Source organism: Parambassis ranga, chromosome 2 (assembly GCF_900634625.1).
Source record: "Parambassis ranga chromosome 2, fParRan2.1, whole genome shotgun sequence".
NCBI lineage: Eukaryota > Metazoa > Chordata > Actinopteri > Ambassidae > Parambassis > Parambassis ranga.
In genome coordinates, this window is record NC_041023.1 from 33,545,590 (window position 1) to 33,567,471 (window position 21,882).

The 21,882-nt window shown below is 39.4% G+C and overlaps 1 protein-coding gene across 1 annotated transcript in view; it reads right to left on the reverse strand.

Moving 5' to 3' along the window:
- The window catches only part of LOC114432709 (protein FAM19A2), a 67,028-nt gene that overhangs the window by 7,918 nt on the left and 37,228 nt on the right, over positions 1-21,882 (reverse strand). The window contains exons 2-3 of the mRNA XM_028400894.1: positions 13,172-13,275; positions 2,237-2,392 (exon numbers count right to left, since the gene is read on the reverse strand). Of these exons, the coding sequence (XP_028256695.1) occupies positions 2,237-2,392; positions 13,172-13,274 (259 nt within the window). The 5' untranslated portion in view covers position 13,275. The remainder of the gene's footprint in view (positions 1-2,236; positions 2,393-13,171; positions 13,276-21,882) is intronic.

Below are 21,882 nucleotides of genomic sequence, written 5' to 3' on the forward strand. Positions count from 1 at the left end.
TGCTTTGACCTTCAGCTGGTTTTCATAAACATTCATGCTTGTGCATATGTGTGGCTGTGAGTTCAGCTCATTTGTTGTGTAACTGAATCATAGTTCTGGCAAGAATGTGAGATGTGAGTGAGTTCCAGAGGTCAGACTGTCTTTATACTCAAATCTATTAAAATAAATATCTATCTATAAAAATTTAAATTATAAATCCAAACATCAAATTGATTTATGAGAAATGCAAATCCATAAAGAAGTAATTTCATTTGCTTTAAGACCTGAAGTACTTAAAGTTTAGGCAGCATTTATATGTAAGACTTCAATTGTAACTCAATACATGTTATTGGCACTTCAATAAAAACTTGAGTTGAGCGAAGCACTTCTACTTACAGTGATCATAGCTGTTTTGTTTTGCTCATACTTCTTTCTTCTTTTACTTTCAGTTGTTCCCATCAGAGGCCAAAACAGCAAACAATCTCTTTCTACCTAACTCACACTTTTTTTATCTTTTTGTTCATTAATCATATTAAATTCAAATTAGTGTCTCTATCATTGTCAGGCAGCTAGATTCTTGTGAGATCACAAGCTCATACAGATCCATGTGTTGGGATTCAAGCGATATGACTGACAGTGATGGGAATTTTGGCACAATAAAGAAAGCTGGTTCTCTCGGCTCTCGAGTTGTTCTTCAGATTTTTTTGTTGCTTAAATTAAAAAAAAAACGACTATTCTACGACTTATACTCAACGGAGTGCTACAAAAAATATATCTTTAAGTACAAAAACAATAATCAAGTCAATTTGACAGAACAATCCAATGTGTGGTTCACTGCACTGGTGGATGTACAGCTCTAATGCGCCTGTGCAGCTGCCTGATATGAGTTTTTAACCTTACAAACCGCACACTCGCCTTTGTATTAACAATGTCATTCAAATCAGACCTTTTTTTGTCTCTCTCTCGCTCCCTCCCTCCTGTTTCTGTGTGTGCATGCGCCTGTGTTAATTTTATTTTATATATATATATATTTAAGCTGAAGTCCTTCATTTCTATGAATGAGATTAACATTGAGTTCATTTTGTTAATATAACATTAGCAGCTTGTGGCTTATTTTATTATTTATAAGCTGATTTTTCAAGTCAAAGCTGTCCATACAAACACTTAATTGAAAAGAATTCTTTGAGTGCACGTGTTATTCTTGACTTCTTTTTTAAATTACACAGTCAGATCACAGGTTTTCTCACATTTATCTTCATATAAAGAGAAGATTGTCTCACACTGAGTGGAGCTAAAGGTAATCCCTGGTTGCAGAAGAAAGAATAATTAAAAGGTTAAGTGCTGATCTTTTTTTTTTCTGAGATCACCCATGGAGCTTTAAACGGAAGCCGGTAGCTCACAGCTCTAATTTGCAGAAAATGTCAATAGTAAAATGTCAAGGAATAGGTCAGACATGACTGGGTCCAGAGTTTAGCCAGAAAGCTGCACTTTTAAACCAAAGTGAGGCAGCCACTTGAGCTGAGCTGTGGGTCTGGCACATTAGCATGTTAGAGACCTTCTAGGTCATCGACTTCACAGGCTGCAGCGGACGGCGTCACACTCATTTATCGCTGATTTATAAAACCCCCTCAGGAGTGTCTTTGTTAAGCTCCTGCATGCAGGATTCTGTCTGCGTGCTGGTCAATGTAGAAACGCTTTGAGCGATTAGACTGTCATTTAATACTGAGGTACAACATTTTCCACCACCATATTATCAGTATTAAAAAGGATTCTATTCTACAAATATAACTACATTCATTATTGCTGTGTTACAGTATCAGTCTGCAGTCTTTAGTTTATACTGTAGAACTATTATTTAAGCATATCCAGGATTAAAGAAAGCATGAGTAAGAGTTTTGGAAATTTAAACTGTTGTGCAGATCCATTAGAATATTACATCTATAGACAGTTTATTACACAGATGGTTAAGCTCAGACACAAGTCCTCTAAATAAATTACACCACTTTTAAATAATCTAAACATTTGTTGGTTCCAGTGTGTAAGTGCCAGTTTTAAGATTTTGAAGTTTCTTCCTCTTCTTCAGATTACAAGTTAAGGAGTCTTATTGTTGTAGTCTTCTAGCATTTGCTGGAAATAAAACCTTTGTGTGTGCTGATGGTGATGATCTTAGCAAAAATATATTCCTCAGCATATGTGGAAAAGAGTGTCAGCAATAACAAACACCTGACCCATAAAACATGAAGTCACAGGAACGTACCATCTACACACGACGGGGCGGCCCTGGTGGTGCCAGCCACTTGCCCTGGGAAGCAGGAGCACTTCACAGTTTGCGACCGCTCCTCAATTTTGTTCTTGTTGCAGCAGCGGTGCAACGCCACCACCTCGCAGGTGCCTGTCCGAACGTGGTGCGCTGCTGGAGAAAGGATAGTTGGGGGGAGAATGCAACAATCAGACTTAACAATCAGACTTAAAACTCTCATGTACAGCCAAACTGCTAGCCTTGGAAAGTGTCCCAGGAGAATATCTCTCTTTGGTCCCAACGGCATTGTTTCTATAACTTTAATCTGTGTCAGGATTTCCGGATGGCAGACTCTTTAAAAGCCCATTCATAATAGAGATTAAATTGTTAGGATTCTGTGTCTCTTGAATTGTTTTCTGTTTAGTTTTCATTCCTGCCCTGAGTCTGTGATCTGTGTGTTTGCAGTTGTGTCTTGTGTTTCCTGTTTTATTTTGAAAGTCCATGTTTCCCCTTGTGTTCCTGTGCATTTTATTTCCTTGTGTTTCCCGCCTTTAGGATTGCTTGCCCCACCCTGATGTGTCTCACCTGTGTCTTGTTACCCTTCTGTATTTAAGTCCTGTGCTCCCCTTTGTTCTTGTTAGTCCGTCCGTTTATCCATGGCGTGTTCGTGTGTGTTCCCATCCTCCCTTTTGGCTCTTTGTTAGGTTTGGTTTGTTTTTTACTTGTTTCTTCTTGTTGGTTTAGTTAGTTGCTTTTTACACCTTTGATTTGTACTTTGCATTCTAGAATTTTATGTCGTTTGCCATTTCGGCTTTATTAAAAGCTCACTTTTAGTTCACCTCAGTCTTCGTGTCTGCATTTGGGTCCAAACTCCCCCCATAACATAACATAAATGTCCCTATTATAACTTATATAACTTATATTATAACCAGCAGGTTTCTGTTTTATGAAATATAACCCCAGTCTCATCATGGGCAGAATTATTGGCTATACACTGTTTATTTATATATATATATATATATATATATATATATATATATATGTTTATATATATATATATATATATATATAGATATATATATATATATATGTGTTTTATATATATATATAACATATATATATATATATATATATATATATATAAACACATATATATATATATATATATATATATATATATATATATATATATAAACATATATATATATGTTTATATATATATATATATATATATATATAAACATATATATATATGTTTATATATATATATATATATATATATATATATATATATATATATATATGTTTTTATATATATATATATATATATATATATGTTTATATATATATATATATATATATATATATGTTTATATATATGTGTTTATATATATATATATAAAAACATATATATATATATATATATATATATATATATATATATATATATATATGTTTATATATATATATATATAAACTTTTAACCACTTCAAGGGCAGCAACAAGACATTTCAGCGTAACAGAGACAGCTTCCATTCTGCTGTTTTTTGTTTTGTTTTCCTAGTTGTTATCCAACAGTATACAACAACAACTAACATGTTAGTTACAAGTAACATGTAACTAACATCTAATACATACAACTTAAACATAAACAAGGAAAATACTATATCAATTAAGCAAAAATGAAATATATCAAAATATCAGCGAAAAAGAAAAAAATTTAAAAAAAGGGGGTGGGGTGCTAAACATCATATGAGATAAGGCATCATAAATATTACTATGATCAGAATGCTAAACCTAATCACTGTAGCTGAAAAATATATATATAAAAAAAGATTTCATACAAGAAGCAGCAGCCACACATTTCAGATGTGTGCAGAGGAAAGTGCATTGCTGCACTCTTTGGAGCCAATTTCCAGATCACGCTCCATTGTCTGAATTATTTAGAGCCTGAGCTGCTCCACTCTCTTTTAATTGCATGTGACATTTTCATGAGGTGTCCTTCTGCAGAGATGCACACTGCTGCTGCCGTAAACAGTAAATCTGAAATGACTGCATGAAACTGGTCCTAACTATCTCGGACTGTATCAGCTCAACTGAAGCCACTTAATTTGGTTTTCACTTGGGCGTGTTACATTGGTGGACAGCAGCAGTTTCCAGCTGCTATAACAAGCAGCTTGATAGGATCGGCTGCTTTGTTCAGACTGATTAATATTAAATCTGACAAAGTTTGAAAATGTGTTTCATTTGGATTGCGGAACGCCATACCTAATAATCTATTAGACTTTTTACACGTAAATTAGAGCAGTCTGCCCAGGTGAGATCTGACTGAGCAGATGCCTCTTTCATAGCTCATCTGTATTCTCCGTCAACATGACATTACCAATAAGTGTACAATTTACTGAGACCACAGTTCCTCCAGTTAGATGATGTCTAGTAAAAGCAATGTGCTGCTGTGTGCTACATAGTCAACGGTCAAGGGACTCAGCCCATTATTAGCATTACAGAAAACATGAGATGAATATTTGTAGGCCTTGCAAACAACCACAGTGTTAGTATCTGTTGCCTTCTTGTTTCTAAATCATGGATGCCTAATAACCCAGTGGTTCCCAGACCTCTTCTGTTGGGCCCCCATTGTGTAGAGAAGAGCATTGTCACCAGCTGAGGTCCTGTCCAATTGATGTACTTTAATTGTCTCTCTGTGCTGTTCTGGCACCTGACGTCCTGCCAGCTCGATCTGATTGGTGCAATTGGTGAGGTTTGGGTGCATACTTCTAGCGGAGTGCGTGTCTGGTGGAACTTCACATATTGACAAGAGTTGTAGCGGTCAACAGTGGCTGGTGCAGTGTGGTCAAAATCTGTCGCTTTTGTGCCTGGCTCATTAGCCTTGCCGTACTCCCCCTGCCAATGCTCCATGCCCCACAGTTTGGGAACCTCTGGCTTAACCTAACCAGTTGTTTTTCACACCTAGTATTAACAACTGAAACATAAAACACACTGAATGTGTGTCGAGGATTTCCAGTTTGAACTTTCAACACTGTCAACACTTTTCTGCCACAAAACTATACAATATGGACACATAAGTCAAAGAGACAGTTAAAAAAAGAGGAATTTCCATTTTAAATATGCATTTTTTTGACACCTTTGATGATGCATCTGCTCTAACAACCCCCCCCCCCCCCCACCCCATTTCTCCTCAAACATCAAAATAGCCGCAAATGTAGCTAGATGTTAGCTCATGCTGTGCCCCCAAACAAAGACAGATATGAAAGATAAACACACAGTAAGCCGAGCTGCTTTAGATATTAGTGAGAGAAGTCACACAGGGAGGCTGCAATGTTTCTGACTGGATGCCCGCACAGCTTCCCCAGCCAGTCAACAGAGAAAACACTTTCACTCAGGAATCTGAGTCTGCCCTGCTGTTCTGTTTGGCATATTCTATTTTGAAAGTTTCATACAACAAGAATAACGTCATTAATTTTGTATAACATGAATCAAAGGGCTTGCTTGGTGCTAAATAAGATGTGGGACTGGAGACCTTTGTCGGGTGTTGTAGCGACGATCCTTTCGCATGTTTACGGTCTCTAGCCTAAAAAGGCAAGAGTAAAGAATCCATGCATATAAAATCACAAAAACTAATGCTGTTAGACAAATCACTGAGGAGACAACAGACTTCGCCTTTTGTTTCACAACTACTAAAATCTTTATGTTCTGCTGGAAATGAAATATGGGTTTATGAGGTTTGCAAATCATTGCATTGGGTTTTTTGTTTATGTTTTAACACAGCACCCTAACTTGTTTGGAAATAGGGTTGTACATGATGCACTGTAGATGGTATTCGTTCCAATTATTCACTATTTCAAAGCTGTTTGGGCGACTAGTGCTAAGAGAATTTGATGCAATAAGATAAGATAAGATAAACAAAATCGTGGAAATTCTCAGGTCGTTAACATGATGATTTAACCCTTAAAGGTAGGGTAGGAGATTTTAACAACTCAGTGAGAGTCAGCCAGATTTCAAAGTAAACACACACCCCTTTCTCTCAGAGCTCACCCCGAAGCCACGCCTCCCAATCACATGGGCGCGCATTACCTGATGACAAGCTGCGTTCTGTGACTTCAGCCATCATGCACGTATCTCTCTGGTGCGCGCAGAGCAGGAAGAGTGACAACCAGCCAATACTCCGCGCAGGGTCCACCCGGAGGATTGGCTGATGTTTTTAGTGTTTTATAGCTTCCACAGATGATTAATATTCTTCGTTTTAATGAGAAACTGCCGAACTAATTGGTTGCTATCGGACTGTAAAGAGAAGCTACACTAATTTAACAAAAAGTGCATCAGAATGAAATCTCCTACCCTACCTTTAACTCAAAGCAAAAAAAAGACCCAGTCACCTCTTTCTCACCAGTTGGAGTTGAATATTTTCCTTATGGTGGGTGTGCACCCTCCTGTCATCATGTGAATTGAACACATGGAATGATGGCCATGGTAGGCAAAAAGTAGTGGTGAAGCTTGCAAATGAGATGTTTGCATAGTAACATGTTTTTAACCCTGTAAAAGGACCCATTTACAGTCTGTTTCTAAAGCAGGGAAAACTCAAACAGTCACTAATAAAATATGCATCAGATACTGGGCCAGACTTTAATGCATGGTTAATTACAGATCTGTGATCATACATGTAGACATTCAGAGTTAAAAGAACAGAAAACCTGTTTGTATTTGGGGAGAATCGAATGCAGTGTAGTCCATGTAATGAACAAAGCTCTCAGGCATTTTACATTTCCTTGCCTGCAGGGGAGAAAAGAAAAGGCAGCGATGTAGTTATGTCATGCTTCATTTAGAAAACACTGCATGCATTTGCTAACATCAAATTTGTAATATGAAGGTTTGTGTTTACAAGTGGTGAATTGATGTAATTTTAGGGCCAAGATTTATCAGGCTGCTCACATTATTTGTGGATGTTTACACCATCAACTAGGTCCCTAGACATTGGACCCTAAGTCCTTGCATAGGGATAAAGAATATGTCTATTAAATAGGTAATCATAACATGGTTATTTTAAATTCCATCACGTTACCACGTGTACTGTAATCTAATGTCAGTATCATTATGTGATTGTACTGAATGTATGTATCGCAATCTGCAACTTAATCCTTCAGAAGAAATGTCAGGTCACTGCTCATGCGGTTGACCGTCAAAATTGCCCCTTGGGAACAAATATAGTATTCTGAATCTGAATCTGAACCTGAACTTGCTCCACAGCAAAAAGTTAGACTGTTCACAGGAGTCTGATGAATACCAGTGACTAGCAGACTTTATGAGCGGGTGCTAAGTGACGTGACTTTCAACATCCACTGAACAAAAACCTAATTCCAACATCCAGTACTTTATGAAGGTCCAAATATCTGAAAAGAAGTGAGGCACAGAAAAGAAAAAGACATGTCATGAATTATCCCGTCTGTTTTTATCTTGAAATTAGAAAAGCCTTTTACTTTTGTCCTTCACTCTCATTTCTGTCATTTCTTTTAAAAGCACCTTTTCTGTCACCTGATCACAGTGAGACACGTGCACTATGCAGCGCATGTTAAGTACCTGAGCGATGAACTCATGATCCAGAAGCTGAGAGGGAAGCAATAGACACTTTTCACCCTCGATGGTCACCATTTTGTCTGTACACCAGCAGAAATGGACAGGCTACCACTCAAATGTTCACATGTGTGGTTATTGGGTTGATTTACCATCTGTAATGATGGTGTTGATGCTAGTGTTAGCTAGGTGGATCAGATAGCCACTCCCTCCACCACCTTAGAATTACAAATCCACCAATCAGCCTGACATAATCTGTCCGACAGCATGGGAGTGTGGGGCTCTGGGCTTATTACTACAAGCCATTCAGTCCCTATGGAGGCGGAGCATGAACACAGTTCACATCGCTGGTATTAAGTCAAATTCATTCCGGTGGAGGGTGGACTCCGTCAGGACTGCGCTTGGTCATTGATTCTGTTCCTAATGTACACGGACAGAATTTTCCTGGTGCAGTTGAGGGAGTTTAAGTGTTTTGGGGTCTTCACATGTAAGGGAAGAATGGAGCAGGAGATTAACAGACGGATTGGTGCAGTGTCCACAGTGATGAGGCAAAGCTTTGGATTCACTGGTCGACCTCTCACATATGGCCACACAAGAATTGCAATTAGAAGCAGCCAAAATAGGTTTTCTCTGTAGGCTGGACTCTCCCAGGGTCAGGGTCCACTGTCAGAAACCTGCTGTCCTCTTGGTAAGTTTTTAGAAAATAAACTGCTGAAATAAGCAAATAGAACAAGATCATGGTTTGACCTAAAGCATTGTAACAACAAGGCTGTTAGATATGTGAATCTGGCAATTTCAATGCCTTGAAACATGGTTTCATATCAGACAGTTTTGTTTTTGTTGCCAGGCATTTCTTTGAACCAAAGCAGCTTTGAGTGATGGGTTCTTCCTCTCTGTACTGTGCTGAAATTACTTTGCTTGAGAAGCTTTTATACAGGGGCCTCTGGAGAAAAGAGAGCAAACTGCAGATGATGCATGCTTTGTATCACTCATGAAGCTGTTGTGAATGATAATGTAATCATTGCTTTGCTTTATATGCAACATTGTGTGCAGCAAGAATCACCTCCCCTCATGATTTCTGATGATGAACTCACTGAGTGCTCTCATAATAAATGAGTGTTGTGTTATTCGTGATGGACAGATTTCCCCCTTAGACTATTTGTTACTTTGTTAGCAGCAGTTTTGAGGAGTGATGGATGACTAACCACTTTAGCCACAATCAGAAATAACAGGTTGGGGAAGCCTAACACAACTGAGGATGTGGGCATCTAGCAGACTGTTACTGCTCCCTCAAGGGTGCAGGCAGGGTTCTCCTTTCTTGGCAAGATGCTTCTTATGCAACATATAAGTCATTTTTATTACAAAGAGCAGAAAGTGGAAGGTGCAGAGCAAGCAGCAAACTTTGATGCATATAACGCAGCATATGTCAGACATGAAGGTCATACATCAAGAGTATGGAAAGCACCTCAAATCATATACTGCCAGTGGAATCTGCACCAGCTGAGTGCTAACTCAGTGCTACTAACATCTAAACTACTGAGCATGAACTGTCAAAGATATGTCATTCCTCTCAGGTTTAAGTTCCATCTTTAGCAACCTGTGTACTTAGATTCTTGCTAAGTGGTTTCCCCTTGTAGATACCGGCTGCAATGTGTCTGCTGGAATCACACAAGCATAATCTGAAAGTCAGAATCTAAACTCGCTGCATCCACTCTGACAACTAGAATTACTGTGTGGAGAGAAATGGAATGTATAAAATCTAGTTAGGAGATGAATTTGTGTCATCCTAATGTCCCACTTACAAAGTTGTCTTTTCTTTTTGCATTACCTAGTCTTGCTTTAGTCCTCAGTTGCCTTAAAGCAGCTTTTTGTTTGCTGTTGACTCTGCATTGAGAGGCTGTGAAGAGCCTGCTGCAGGGGTTCCCAATCAGTCAAGTGTCCCCAGAAATGACATCCATAATGGATGACTAAACCATGCATTTTATGTCTAATGTATTTATGTTCAGTACAGGAAGTAGTGTATCAAGAGAAATGTTTTACATAGTTTACATGAATCGTACCTGAACTGAAAATGTTCACATGCTTATTCACAGAGGACTGGAAACAGGAGGAAACAGATGGCATTGGCCTCATATATGTAGTCACCTCCTGGGGTTAGCAGTGGTTATCTGATAAGCTCAAAGCTGCAGGAAATGAACCACACTATTTTTATAACAAATAATTAAGATTTTGTTTTTTAACAATAGAGAGAGTAAAAAGGTTCAGAAAGACAAATTGGTGAGTTTTCTCTTCTACTCAGGATCCAGTACCTGGTTGTTGCAGTGATGATATTCTCATGGCTAAAGCTGGGCTATATGTGGAATGAAACACATGTCCATATTTAATTTAAATGTTGAAGGCTGAACATTTTTTAAAGGTCATAGTGGCCCAACTTTATTTAGATATATATTCATATTGATTCATTTATTTGAATCATTTGTTTCACTTTTGAATAAGCAGAATGGTGAGTAGACACTTGACTCTTGTTGCCAGAGGTTTTCCTCGTATGTGTCTAAGGTTGTAAAAAAATTGTTTTAATCCAAATCATGTTCCTGATCTTAAACATGGCCACGTAGCTTCCTGTGAGGTAGAATCACCTCTAAGAGTTTTGTTTTTATATCTGACTGTTACAAATATTCTCGGTGAAGAGCGTATATGCATCTTAATGTGGGAGATTTGAGGAAAGGTGTTGCACCCAGTGTCTTTATTTCACAATGTTGTGCAGCTACCTAAGAATAACTGGTTTGTCACTGTCATCTACACAAGTTACCAACTGTTTGTGCAGGTTTATGACATGCATTTAGAAGTTTTTTTCTTTTTTGTCTCCAGGGCTGCTAGAAAACAAAAGTGTTATGTGGACACGCACTCTGATCCAAGCCAAGTAGTTTAGGGCCTTAACCTAAGCAAACAGCAGGTGGAACCAGGATGTGTTGTGTCGGGCGTCAATGCCTGTCCAAGCAAAGGAAAGCCTTTATCTAATTATAAAAATTATAATAGATATAATAGATGTTGTAATAGTGAAAGGGTTGAAGGGAGGCAAAGGGGCACTGGCAGTGAAATCTTCATGAAAACTCTACTCTAAGTCCACCGGCCTCACTTTAACCCTTTCAATGAAAATGACCTGCTTGACTGAGAATCTTCATCAACACTTATAATAGTCCTTTGTCTGCTCTCCTACGGCTTGATCAATACCGGACAAGCCAAGGCGAACAAAATGACCACATTACCTATTAAATGTGAGTTGTAAACATCCAGAGTAGTAAAGGACAGACAAGACAGCACAACCCTTTCATAAATCTGAGAGAGTCAAAGAGACAGGATGGTGTAAACATGACGTGGTCTTTGCTGTAGTAACCTGGTTATTCCAAAAAGTCAAAGCTTGCATATGTGCATTACTTAATCAGCTCGTACTAAATTTACTCTGCTTCTCAGAGGGGAGGTTTTTGTGTTTTCTTTGAAGAAGTGCATTCTCTGGTTTCATTTCATCTCTTGAATGATAACAGGTTTACAGCAACAGAAATAACACCCAGGGGAAATTAGGGGGTTGTGGTGGCTATCAGAGAGAAATTGAATGCAAGCGAAGATTATTCTGATCCACTTCCTGCTAAAATGATGAGCGCCTTGAGTGGGGATTGCTGCCAATCAAAGGTGCGCACATCAAAGCTCAGCGCTCTAATCTAATTGGTTGACAAAGAGAAGAGTGGTTTGTGTGATTTCTATCATGCTCACAAATGGACATCCTGTCTGCTGGAGAAGCTGCCTGTGCTCCACCAATTACCTGAGGCGCTGCCTTGTCGGTGGGACTCCCAGTGATGAAACATATGGGTTGGCCTCTACTACTGCAACACTTTTAATTAAGCAACTCCAAAAACTCCTCCGTTTACTACTGTGACATTTAATGAATGATGTAGAATAGTGAGAAACTGCCCATGTTAGACATGGAAGCAGTCTCTTTACATGTGTGCAGAAAGTAACTGTGTTTTGGCTCTGTGGGTCCTGGCAACTCCCACACAGAGTGGTGGACAGATGGAAATAATTATGTGTAGGCATGGACGAGAACATCAACATGACTTGTTGAGCCTCTTTGGGCCACCAGGCTGAAAACGTGACAAGACTGTGACACCTGACATTAAGGCTTATTTTTCTGAACCTTTTCTATAAGTCAAAAGCATAAAGACACTTGAAGTCTCATTTTGTGGTTTGTTGATGACCTAACGAAACATCATCAGTGAGGTTCTTGGTTGTGTATTTTGTGTCAGAGAATTCCAGCCTTGGTGTCACTTCTCTGACTTCCTGTAAAACGGATTAGCTTATTTTATTTTTATTACCTTTACCTACGATAGCCGCAGTTTGTTCAGATCCAGTCGGCAAGTTTTACCTGTGATCACCTAATATCTTAAAAATATATAGATACTTATGTCACTTTCAGTGTGAATGGACTTTTTAGTGACAATAATTTTTAACATATTCTCTACCTCTGAATCTTCTGAGTGATTTTTTTTAATTAGCGAACCTGATATCTGACAGTTTAATCCACATGTGATGATCCAGATCCTCGTCCCCTCCTATCCCCCTTTGAGAGTACACTTTGCTAGAATAAAGGGATATAGTAGTATCAGTGTTGAGGATAAATGATAAACCAAAGCAGCAGAATGCACAACTTTAAATAACTATGAAGTAAATCTGTACTGCACACCATTACATACATAAGACTCAGTCATGACATCAATAACAAAACTTGGCACAAGTTCAGCTCTTGGCACAAGACGAAAGCTGTAACTTAGTAGAATAAACACTGTGTGACGGTATGCTAATAATGCTCCTTAGAAAGGGGATTAACAGAAAACTTAGTGTTTGATTGCTTCAGAGATACACACTTGGTGCAATAAAGTACATTTCTATAAGAGAACAGCAACATAAACTCAGATGCCTGTGTACAGTGTCATGTCAGAGTGACACTGAGGACTAGAATAACATCCATCCAACCAGCTTCTGAACTAACTTTGTCCTGTAGCACAGGGTCACAGGGGGCTGGAGCCTATCCCAGCTATCTGTAGGTGAGAGGCGGGGTACACCCTGGACAGGTCACCAGATTATCACAGGGCAACATAGAGTAACATCTGCTATCTTTCCTGGGTGGAAATGTATGACTCAGTATCACTAATGCTATCAAGCTGCTGTCAACTATTGTCTGCAAATAAAGAGGAGATCGAGGAAAACAGTTTGAGAATCTGTTACTGTGGAGTAAAAAAGTGGAGACACTTCTGATGTCAGGATGTGCTCTCTCTGCAGTATCTCTAGATGTTGCTTTAGTTTCTGTGAGCTCACCTGTCGCTCCTTCTGTTGGTACGGACATCTCCCAGACACTGATCACAAGCACCATTAGAAGTAGAGCCGCTTTGCTTCCCATCAACATGTATCGCTCACTCATCCTGGAAAACAAGAGCAGACGGAGATTTGAGGTGATCCCTGAACAAGAATGTGAACTAAGCATTGGTTCAGTGTCTCCTTCAGACTGTGGTTCTGTTAACTTCATAATAACTTGGCTTATCTGAGTCCATATTTGCCCCTATAAACCAGAGATTCAGGCTATTATCCTTCAAAACAAACCACAGCTGTAAAGGGGCCCTTGATCACTGTCTCCAAATCCTCTCTTTCTTCCCCTACTCCTGCAGCAGGAACATGAACAGAAGGTGAAGACCCTGTGCTGCCCCAACAGGCCTCAGTAAGCCTCTAGGCTCTGCAGCACAGCAGAGAGCAAGCAGGCCGCGGCGGCTATTTCATCCCTCCACAATACCTTTTACTCCGCACTCCCTCTCCCTAATGAAGTGTAGTGGAGACAAGGCCACAGTGCATAAACCATCTGGCACAGTGTGTTATCCCTGACAGAAAATGATCAGATTTCAAACAGGGATGCAGGACCGGTACAGTAATTACTGGAAGAGGCATGGTATCGTATGACGAGAGCGTACAGTGTTACAAGCTGCGTTTACGCCTTATTTACTGCTCTTATTTATCTGCCTCCCACATCGACATATAGATTGACTAAACCTCATCGGGGATCTCAGATTATTTGTGTAATTAAGTTTATTTTTGCAAAGCAAACATGACCTTTAATCAGGGTTTTGTTATAGCTCCCTGTGTCCAATGGGAATTAGAATGGAGTGATGTGGTAAAGCAGACAGGATGTTTACTGTGCCCTCTAACATACAGACATACAAACACATCATATCTCTTACATAGCCAAGGCTTCAACTACAAATGGTGCTGATGCATGTATTATTATTAACTAAGTTGCAAGATCATAACAACATTCAGACTAATGTATATTCTAAATATTTCTACATTTCAAGGGCCTTTGCTGTCCTGGCTGTAAAGTCAGCTGTTCCAAACACGTAAATTGCACATTTAAGCAAAGCTAAATATAAGCCAACAAAGAAGGGAGCTTCCAGCACAAGCACGCTGTTGAAGGTTCATCAGCAACATTGACCATAATTTTTATTTTGCGAAGATTTTTCAGAGAGACAAAATCTCCCATGTTTTCAAACTTAGCCACTGGCAGATATGCTAAGAAAAAGTTTGATCATATAACTTCTGGTAAAATGTTTTTTATGCTTAATTAGTGTTTTTTAGAGGTGCTGGCTGGCCAAGCTGCACTTGTTTTTATGCAAGGGATATTTTTAGAATAGGAGAAAGAAGGAAAAAAATGAGAATGACCTTACCAACACCCTGCTCCATCTCACAAGTATGAAAGTTCAGATGGTTTTTTACATAGTTAAAACAAGCTTTTTTTATTTGGCTCTCTATTTTTTCAACCTTTTGCTGTATATGCTGGACACTTGGTAACATCAGGTCACATATCCTCATGCAGAATAATAGTACATCAAACAACTAAATGGGCCCAAGTGATCTTTCATAGTTTAGTGGAGGATTTGCACCGGTATGACATATGAACATCATTGCCAGCTACATGACACCTAACAGAGACTTCAAGGTAGCTGGAGTGACCTGTGAAAAGAAATGCACTGAAATCCTGAGTGTGATAACCATGTAATGGTGAGGTTGATGTATTTTCTGAAATGGACCTCAGATTGTGCTTGTATCTGAGCGGCGGGCGCTAATGTTCACCTTCACAGCAACAGATTTATAGTCACCGACTAGCAGAAGAACTGGAGGCCGGGTTGAAACGGTGGCCAGTGTGTGTGTGTGTGTGTGTGTGTGTGAGAAAAGAGGGTCACTGGTGACAGAGTGCAGGGTGGAGCGCCACAGCATCATTTGTTGGCCACTGTCTAAGGTAGCAATTCCATAAATGACAGCTCATTGTCCCTGAATGTGCTGTGTTGTCATTGGTTCAGCAGCGTGTGCTCGGCAGAGCGAATCACCGAAGATTGGTTACAGTTTGAGGCCATTTTACATCTTGACCTTCACTTGGCAACTTCAGAGAAATACAAAAAAATCCTTATAGTGTGATACACGTTAAAAACACTGTTTGATGAGCTAGTACAGCTGTGTAGGACAGGTTTGTGATCTGCCTTCTCCCTGCTTATTTAACCTTTTTTTAATATAAGAAAGCAACATGAACAACTCTATAAGAGGAAATAATCCTGGATTATAGCTGCACTTTTACATGTTTTTGTCTTACTGATAGATGAAATAGTGTCGCATGGAGATATTTTTCCCCAGCCCTGCAAAGATTTTACCATCAGCTCCCTGGTGGGTTTTACTGTTTTTGTTGAGTCTCACAGCTCCCAGCAGGCAGCTGTTGTGGGTGATAAAGCTCTGATAAAGCTTCTGTACAATTTCAGACACACAAAGTTAGCAACGAGCCTGTGAGAACTTAATGGAGCGTTTTAGAGCCGAAGACTAAACTGAAGCAAAAGCAGAGTGAATGTTGCAGAAGCACATTATAAACCATAATGTTGCATCATACCAGCTGGAGGAGTAATCAGGCAATTACTTTTTAACACAGTCAGCACAACAATTATATCATTGTTGTAAAAAATACATTTAAATTAATTAATAGCACTTAATTAAAGCAGACATTTGTTTAGACAAATACTTTTACTATAGTGAAAGTTAATTGCAGGATTGGGGTGTAACAGAATATAAAATAGGAGCAACTGTATTTACAATCAGAATACAGTCACATTCATTCATTCACGTCTTTAATAATTACTCAATTACTCAAACAAATGTTTTAATGTCCTCACGGAAAATAAAAAACATCACATTTGCTTGATAAAAGAACATATGTGATTACGTTTAATAGCAGTTGGATTTGGCATGAAAAACGGCTGGTCCGGCATTACAAAACAGGATAATGTGTTATAAAGATCATCTTAAAACAAACAAATTCATAACATTAAACACATAATAAACACAACATTTTCAGGTGCCATCAGCCATTTAATGCTGTGGGGGGAAAAAGAAAATAAAAAACTGGCATATCAGCTGCCAGGTTAATTCTAAAATGATATTACATGAATATAAAACTAAATGAAGTATTCAAATTCATCCATTCTGAACATAAGGAATGTATGAATGATGAATAAATATGCTGACAGGACAAATAATTGTCTTCCATTACTTGCTAGTAATTGCTAATAATTGCTAATAATTGTCAGGTTTTATTATTTGTTGTAGCATGTTTGTGTAGTGGAGCTTTGGCAGCTGGAACTTTGTGTCACAGCGTTAGAAGAAACTCTGTAAACATCTGCAATGGTTAAAAGTTTAGTCTAAAAATATTGCAGGTGTAATTTATGGATTTCCAGTGAAACACATGCAGATGATGGCTGCAGGTATGAAACATGAGAGAGACGCAAAAGACAAATACTAATAAACTAAGGCGTAAATGAAATGTGTAATTATCCTGATTGTCTGGAGCATCAGCAGAGACAGTTCTTCTATCTGTGCACTGCAACTTGAGGACACTTTCAAATGCAAATGAACACCTTTATTGAAGAATAATGCCGCGGTGCAACCTCAGTACGTCTCCTGGATATGTGGGCTAGAAATTATCTTGAGATTGGACTTTTATCCCTTTGTTATGAGTTGGCTCTATCGTGCGGCCATGGTGTAGATCATTGGATTTCCTTACAAGGTAAATTTATTAAAAAAAAAAAAAACTGAAGGAAGCAAGAAATCCTCGTCTCTGACCCAAACTCTGCTGGCCGTTTCGTCCTGCCCTTACATTCCCCTTCATCTCCACAAAAACAAATTAAATGGCAGCGGCATGCTTTAAAAAAAAAAAAAAGACTCCACTTGAGACCTGACCTTGGTGAGCAGACACACTGACAGAGGAACAGTCGCTTTTAAAAGGCTGACACAAAGATGAAAACATCTTACTGTAACAGACAGGGCAAATTCCCACCTAAATTTAGTCACAAGAAACAAAAGCTTTCCATGCTGCAGTAATACTGTCGACCCTTTCTCTTCTATGTAATGTACACACCTAGAGAATCTGCAACTAACAGATTTTAGTGCACCTTGTTTTTTTACCTTACAACCTTTTTCAGTTAATATTTTTTAAACACTGAAGAGAGGTAGTTTTGACAGGTCAAAGACAGCTCTGGCCAGAGCCTGCCTTCATTTTATTGCTGTCAGTGGAGAAATAATAACATTTGGTATACTGTTGCCTAGAGACACAGAGAACAACCCCCAAACTTGACACTTTCCCAACCATTTTTTCCCCTCCTGCTCTGACAGTGAGACTGAACAGTGCATCAAACATTTCGGGTTATGCGCCCTTCTTTATGCTCCTGGCAGCCATATTGGGGCTTTCCTCTTCTTAGACCCCGTTCACACTGGGGAAATCAATCCAGCTAGAGCAGGATTTGGGCCGTATCTGGATATATCCTGATTCTGAGTGTGAACACTGCGAATCCGGCTATATCCAGCTTGATTTCAATCCACCTCATGGAGGTGGATCTAGCCAGATTGGCTCAAATGTGGCTCAGGTCTGAGCGCAAATGCAGATAGCGAATCCGGCTAGCGACATGATACTTCCGGTTAGCGACATGCTATTTCCGGTTAGCGATGTGCTACTTCCGCACACCGGTCCTACCACGGCCTGAACGAACTCTGTATATTACAAGGCGCCACCTAGTGATTTGGAGGACCGCAAACAAGCCAGATTAAGCTGATTGAGTGTGGACATGCTTGTGTGATAGCCAGATTTGAAAATTTGTTGGCCTTACAGGTAGTTAGACTTGTCAAAACAACACCTAAAGTGTAGACTGTGGCTGTCTCTGAAATTAGGATCCAAGTAGATATAAATAGTAAGGCCTTCCATCTTGCAGAGCAAGCCCTGTAAACACTTCATGCCTGCTGTAAATTTGGTCATTTTATGGTCTTCTATGGATTGACTCGCTTTTGTAGCCAGCCTCAGGTGGTCATTTATGGAACTGCAGTTTGTGCCAGAGGTGGATCTTTTCACAAATATCAAGGGGAGTTTTAATACTGTAGCTCATTCCTACTGTTTTCTATGTAAATGGAAAAAAACTACTAACAGACTCTGACTCACACTCTCAACAAGGCTCATGCTAAATAAGAGTAAAGACAAACATCTGTTCCATGTACATCCGACCACGATCATCACACAATGTGCAGAAGATGCAGATAAAGGTACATGATCAGTGAATGCAAAAACTCCCAGAATACATTGGGTAGTTCGTTTTTACAAACATACTGTGACTGTGACAGGGACACGTGTGTCAAGCTTGATGCCTACAGATCTGTGCCCCATGTTGGTATGCACAGGCTTAAGATCAACGACAGTGTGAATGTAAAGCTGGTACATTCTCACACAGTCTTGGTTCAGAGTACTGTTAACACAGTGCTGCACACTGTGGAAAAATCATCGCCTGCAAGATCATTCTGACCTGTTTTCTCATTGTTGTCCCATTTGTGTCACTTATTTTTCTACTTTGATAGACTCACACAAAGCCACAATACTTTTCATTAGCGAGTGAAGGACTCTATCGACCTTGGCCTATTAATAGCAGAACGTTGTTTGCAAAGGAGGGAAAAAAATAGAGAATTAATTCTTCACCTGCTCTCTGAAGGCTGGAGGAGAATGTATTTGCAGCGCTAATTGCTAAAAATTGACAAAATGAGGTAAAAAATGTATAGTTATATAGACTAAACTAAAAACGTTCTTTAACTCACCTTCAGCAAAGTTAAGGTTTCAATGGTGACACTCTGGATAAAGCATCCTGTTTTTATATTTTTAAGCATTACCAACCTGGATAACACTGTCGTTGTTGAGGTGTTATTTGAGAATTGAACAAGTATAATAAGCTAAATTACAAAACTCCTTGCATTTTTTTTTTTTTTTAGATACTGTATTAATCCCAGAGGGAAATTCTTTACGGCAGTGTCATACAATAACTAGCAAGGCGCGCCACAGGCTAGGGTGAAGTGTCTTGCCAAAGAACACACAACAGTGACTAGGGAGGAGTTGGGATCGAATCACCAACCTTCCGGTTACTAGACAAGCCTGCTATACCACTGCGCCACTATTGTCCCCATTATGTCTGCAATTCCTCCAGATGTGAGTATATGATGTTTACAACCCGGCAAAGGAACAGTTTCCATTTCTATTGTCAACCAGACAGGGTTTTTTCTTTTTCTTTTAAACAATTCACTCTTTTAATTATATTAAGACTTTTTGCATAATTAAGGTCATGACCTCTTTGAGTGACAGGTGGGTGCTGAGTACTGTACAGCATGAACTTCCTGCTTCTGCAAATCACAGCATAGCTCTTTACCACCACTTTACCTGTGTTTAGAGTAACAGAGTGATATGGATGGGTGCCATAGGGATGACTATTTCATGACTCAACTAGATCTTGGGTAAATACATTAAGTGATAGAAACCAGTACTTAATCAACCTATTAAATAATGATTATCAGGTACTTTCTGTGCCTAATAATAGGTAGTGAGGCTCTCTCTGCTGATGCATGGAATATGTGTAATGTATGTGACGTGGGGTTGGGTGTCCTTGCTAAGACTCATCTCCCTGGAAGCCTAGAAAAAGCTGTGCTTAAAGGGTCTATATGTTACTATTATTATTATTATTATTATTATTTTTATTAGATATGACATTACCCACAATATCAACCAGGACTGTTTTTTTTGTGCGTCTCAGATTGAACTTGAGGACAGAGAAACGTTCCCCTCACTGTTTGTTCCTTTTGTTCAGCATTTAACAGTAACGAAGGTCAACCTACTCTAAGTGAAGCGAAACATTTTTGATTGGATGGAGAATTTTCTCTCTTTCCCTGTTTCAGACACTTTGTGTATTTTTGCATAAATATCTGGCCTGTAAGCAGCTTTCATAGTGAAAAATGTTTTACTTTCATGGCATTAATCATTTTAAAAGTGCGAGATTTAATATTCAGTTTCTCTCAGTCATAGTAAGACTCACCAGGCAAGTGTGTAATCCACAGTATCACAGAGATTGCAGGGCGGGAGGAAGGGAGTGTTACCAAATCATAAAAAGCCGGACTTTCCTGCTCTGTTTCCGCAGCTGGATTCGATACAGGGATTACACCCCTCGCCTCCCCTCTTCCCCTCCATCTCTATCTCACTCTTTACTTGGACCGTGACAGAGTCTGTCACCTCGGACGGCTGCAGGGAGCCGATTGCTCCCTCGCAGAACAAACATCGCTCATTCGCCAAAACACAGATGTTCCCTTCTGACAGTTGAGGAGGGAAGCTCTCAACCCTGTCAAGCCAAACAAGGGAGTTTGCCCACTCTTTGTCACGCGCTCTGTGAAGCATCTGCCACAAATCCTGCTCCGCTCACTTCATAAACAAGACAAGACAGCTGTCAGGGCCGTGTTCAAGTTGATGTATGAACTTAGCACTATAAAAGGAGGCCTGCTTTAGCACATTGTCCTGACGACTTGCTAATCAAATCGTTATGCAGCAGCCTGCCTGCAGCGAAGACCAAGCTGCTCCGCCGTGCAATTCACAATCCATATTCTGTCATAAGAGAGTGTAAGTGGCTCTGCTCACTCCTCAGGCCTTCATGTGCACTGCTGATTATTTCTTTCTGGATGGCTGTTCATATCAAGCCTAGGATGTCATGTATGACAGCTCTGTGGAATATCCACAGTTAATCTTTTTTCAGAAATTGATTTATTTTTGTTTTTTTAATTACATTGTGTAGTTGGTGACACACATTAATCAGCTGATTCCAGTTGAGTTTCGATCAAAGCTGCACTAAGCGGCAGCACACAGCTCTCCCGATGACAAAATGCAATCTCTGATTCACATGTAAGGACAGGAACTGATTGGGAGTCTTCCAGCTGTGGTGTGAACAGAGCCGCAGCAAGGAAGGCCTTGATTGCAAATTTTGCCGAAAGAAGAGCAGGCCGAGCAAATATCAGCACTTGTTATCTGACACTGACGCTGAGTGCCCTTTCAGAGAGTTAACCACCAGAACGACCTTCCGTAACGACACGTCGAGATGCTATCTGAGAGGCCGCGCTCATCAAAACCGCAACAGCCAAATGGTCTCAACCTTAGTTTTCCTTTGATCAAAGTGTCTATGCATCACTGTCTCATGATGCAGTGTGCTATTTCAGTCTGTCGCTCACTCAAATATTGCTTGGCACCATTGGCAGGTATAGGAGCATCCACGCAGATCACAGTGTACGTCTCTAAATCCAGCCTCCTTTCTTTTTATAGTTAAGATCTCATAACACAACGGCCGATTGTTTGCCTTCCTGTAATTGCTGTTAGAGCTGAGGCTTTATAAATTACCAATGAGCTGAGTCTAAACATTTTAGTAAAGATAAGCATGTTTGTGCCGCATTAGACAACACAAAGATGATATCCAAAGTTTAAAACAACTGCGCCTGAATGTGTGAGCTACAAGAATGTCACATGAATATTTATGCATTGGCTGATGTTTTTAGCATTTTATAGCTTCCACAGATGATTAATATTCTTCGTTTTAACATGAAACTGTTGAACAAATGAGTTGTTATCAGATTGTAAAGAGAAGTTACACTAATTTAACAAAATGTGC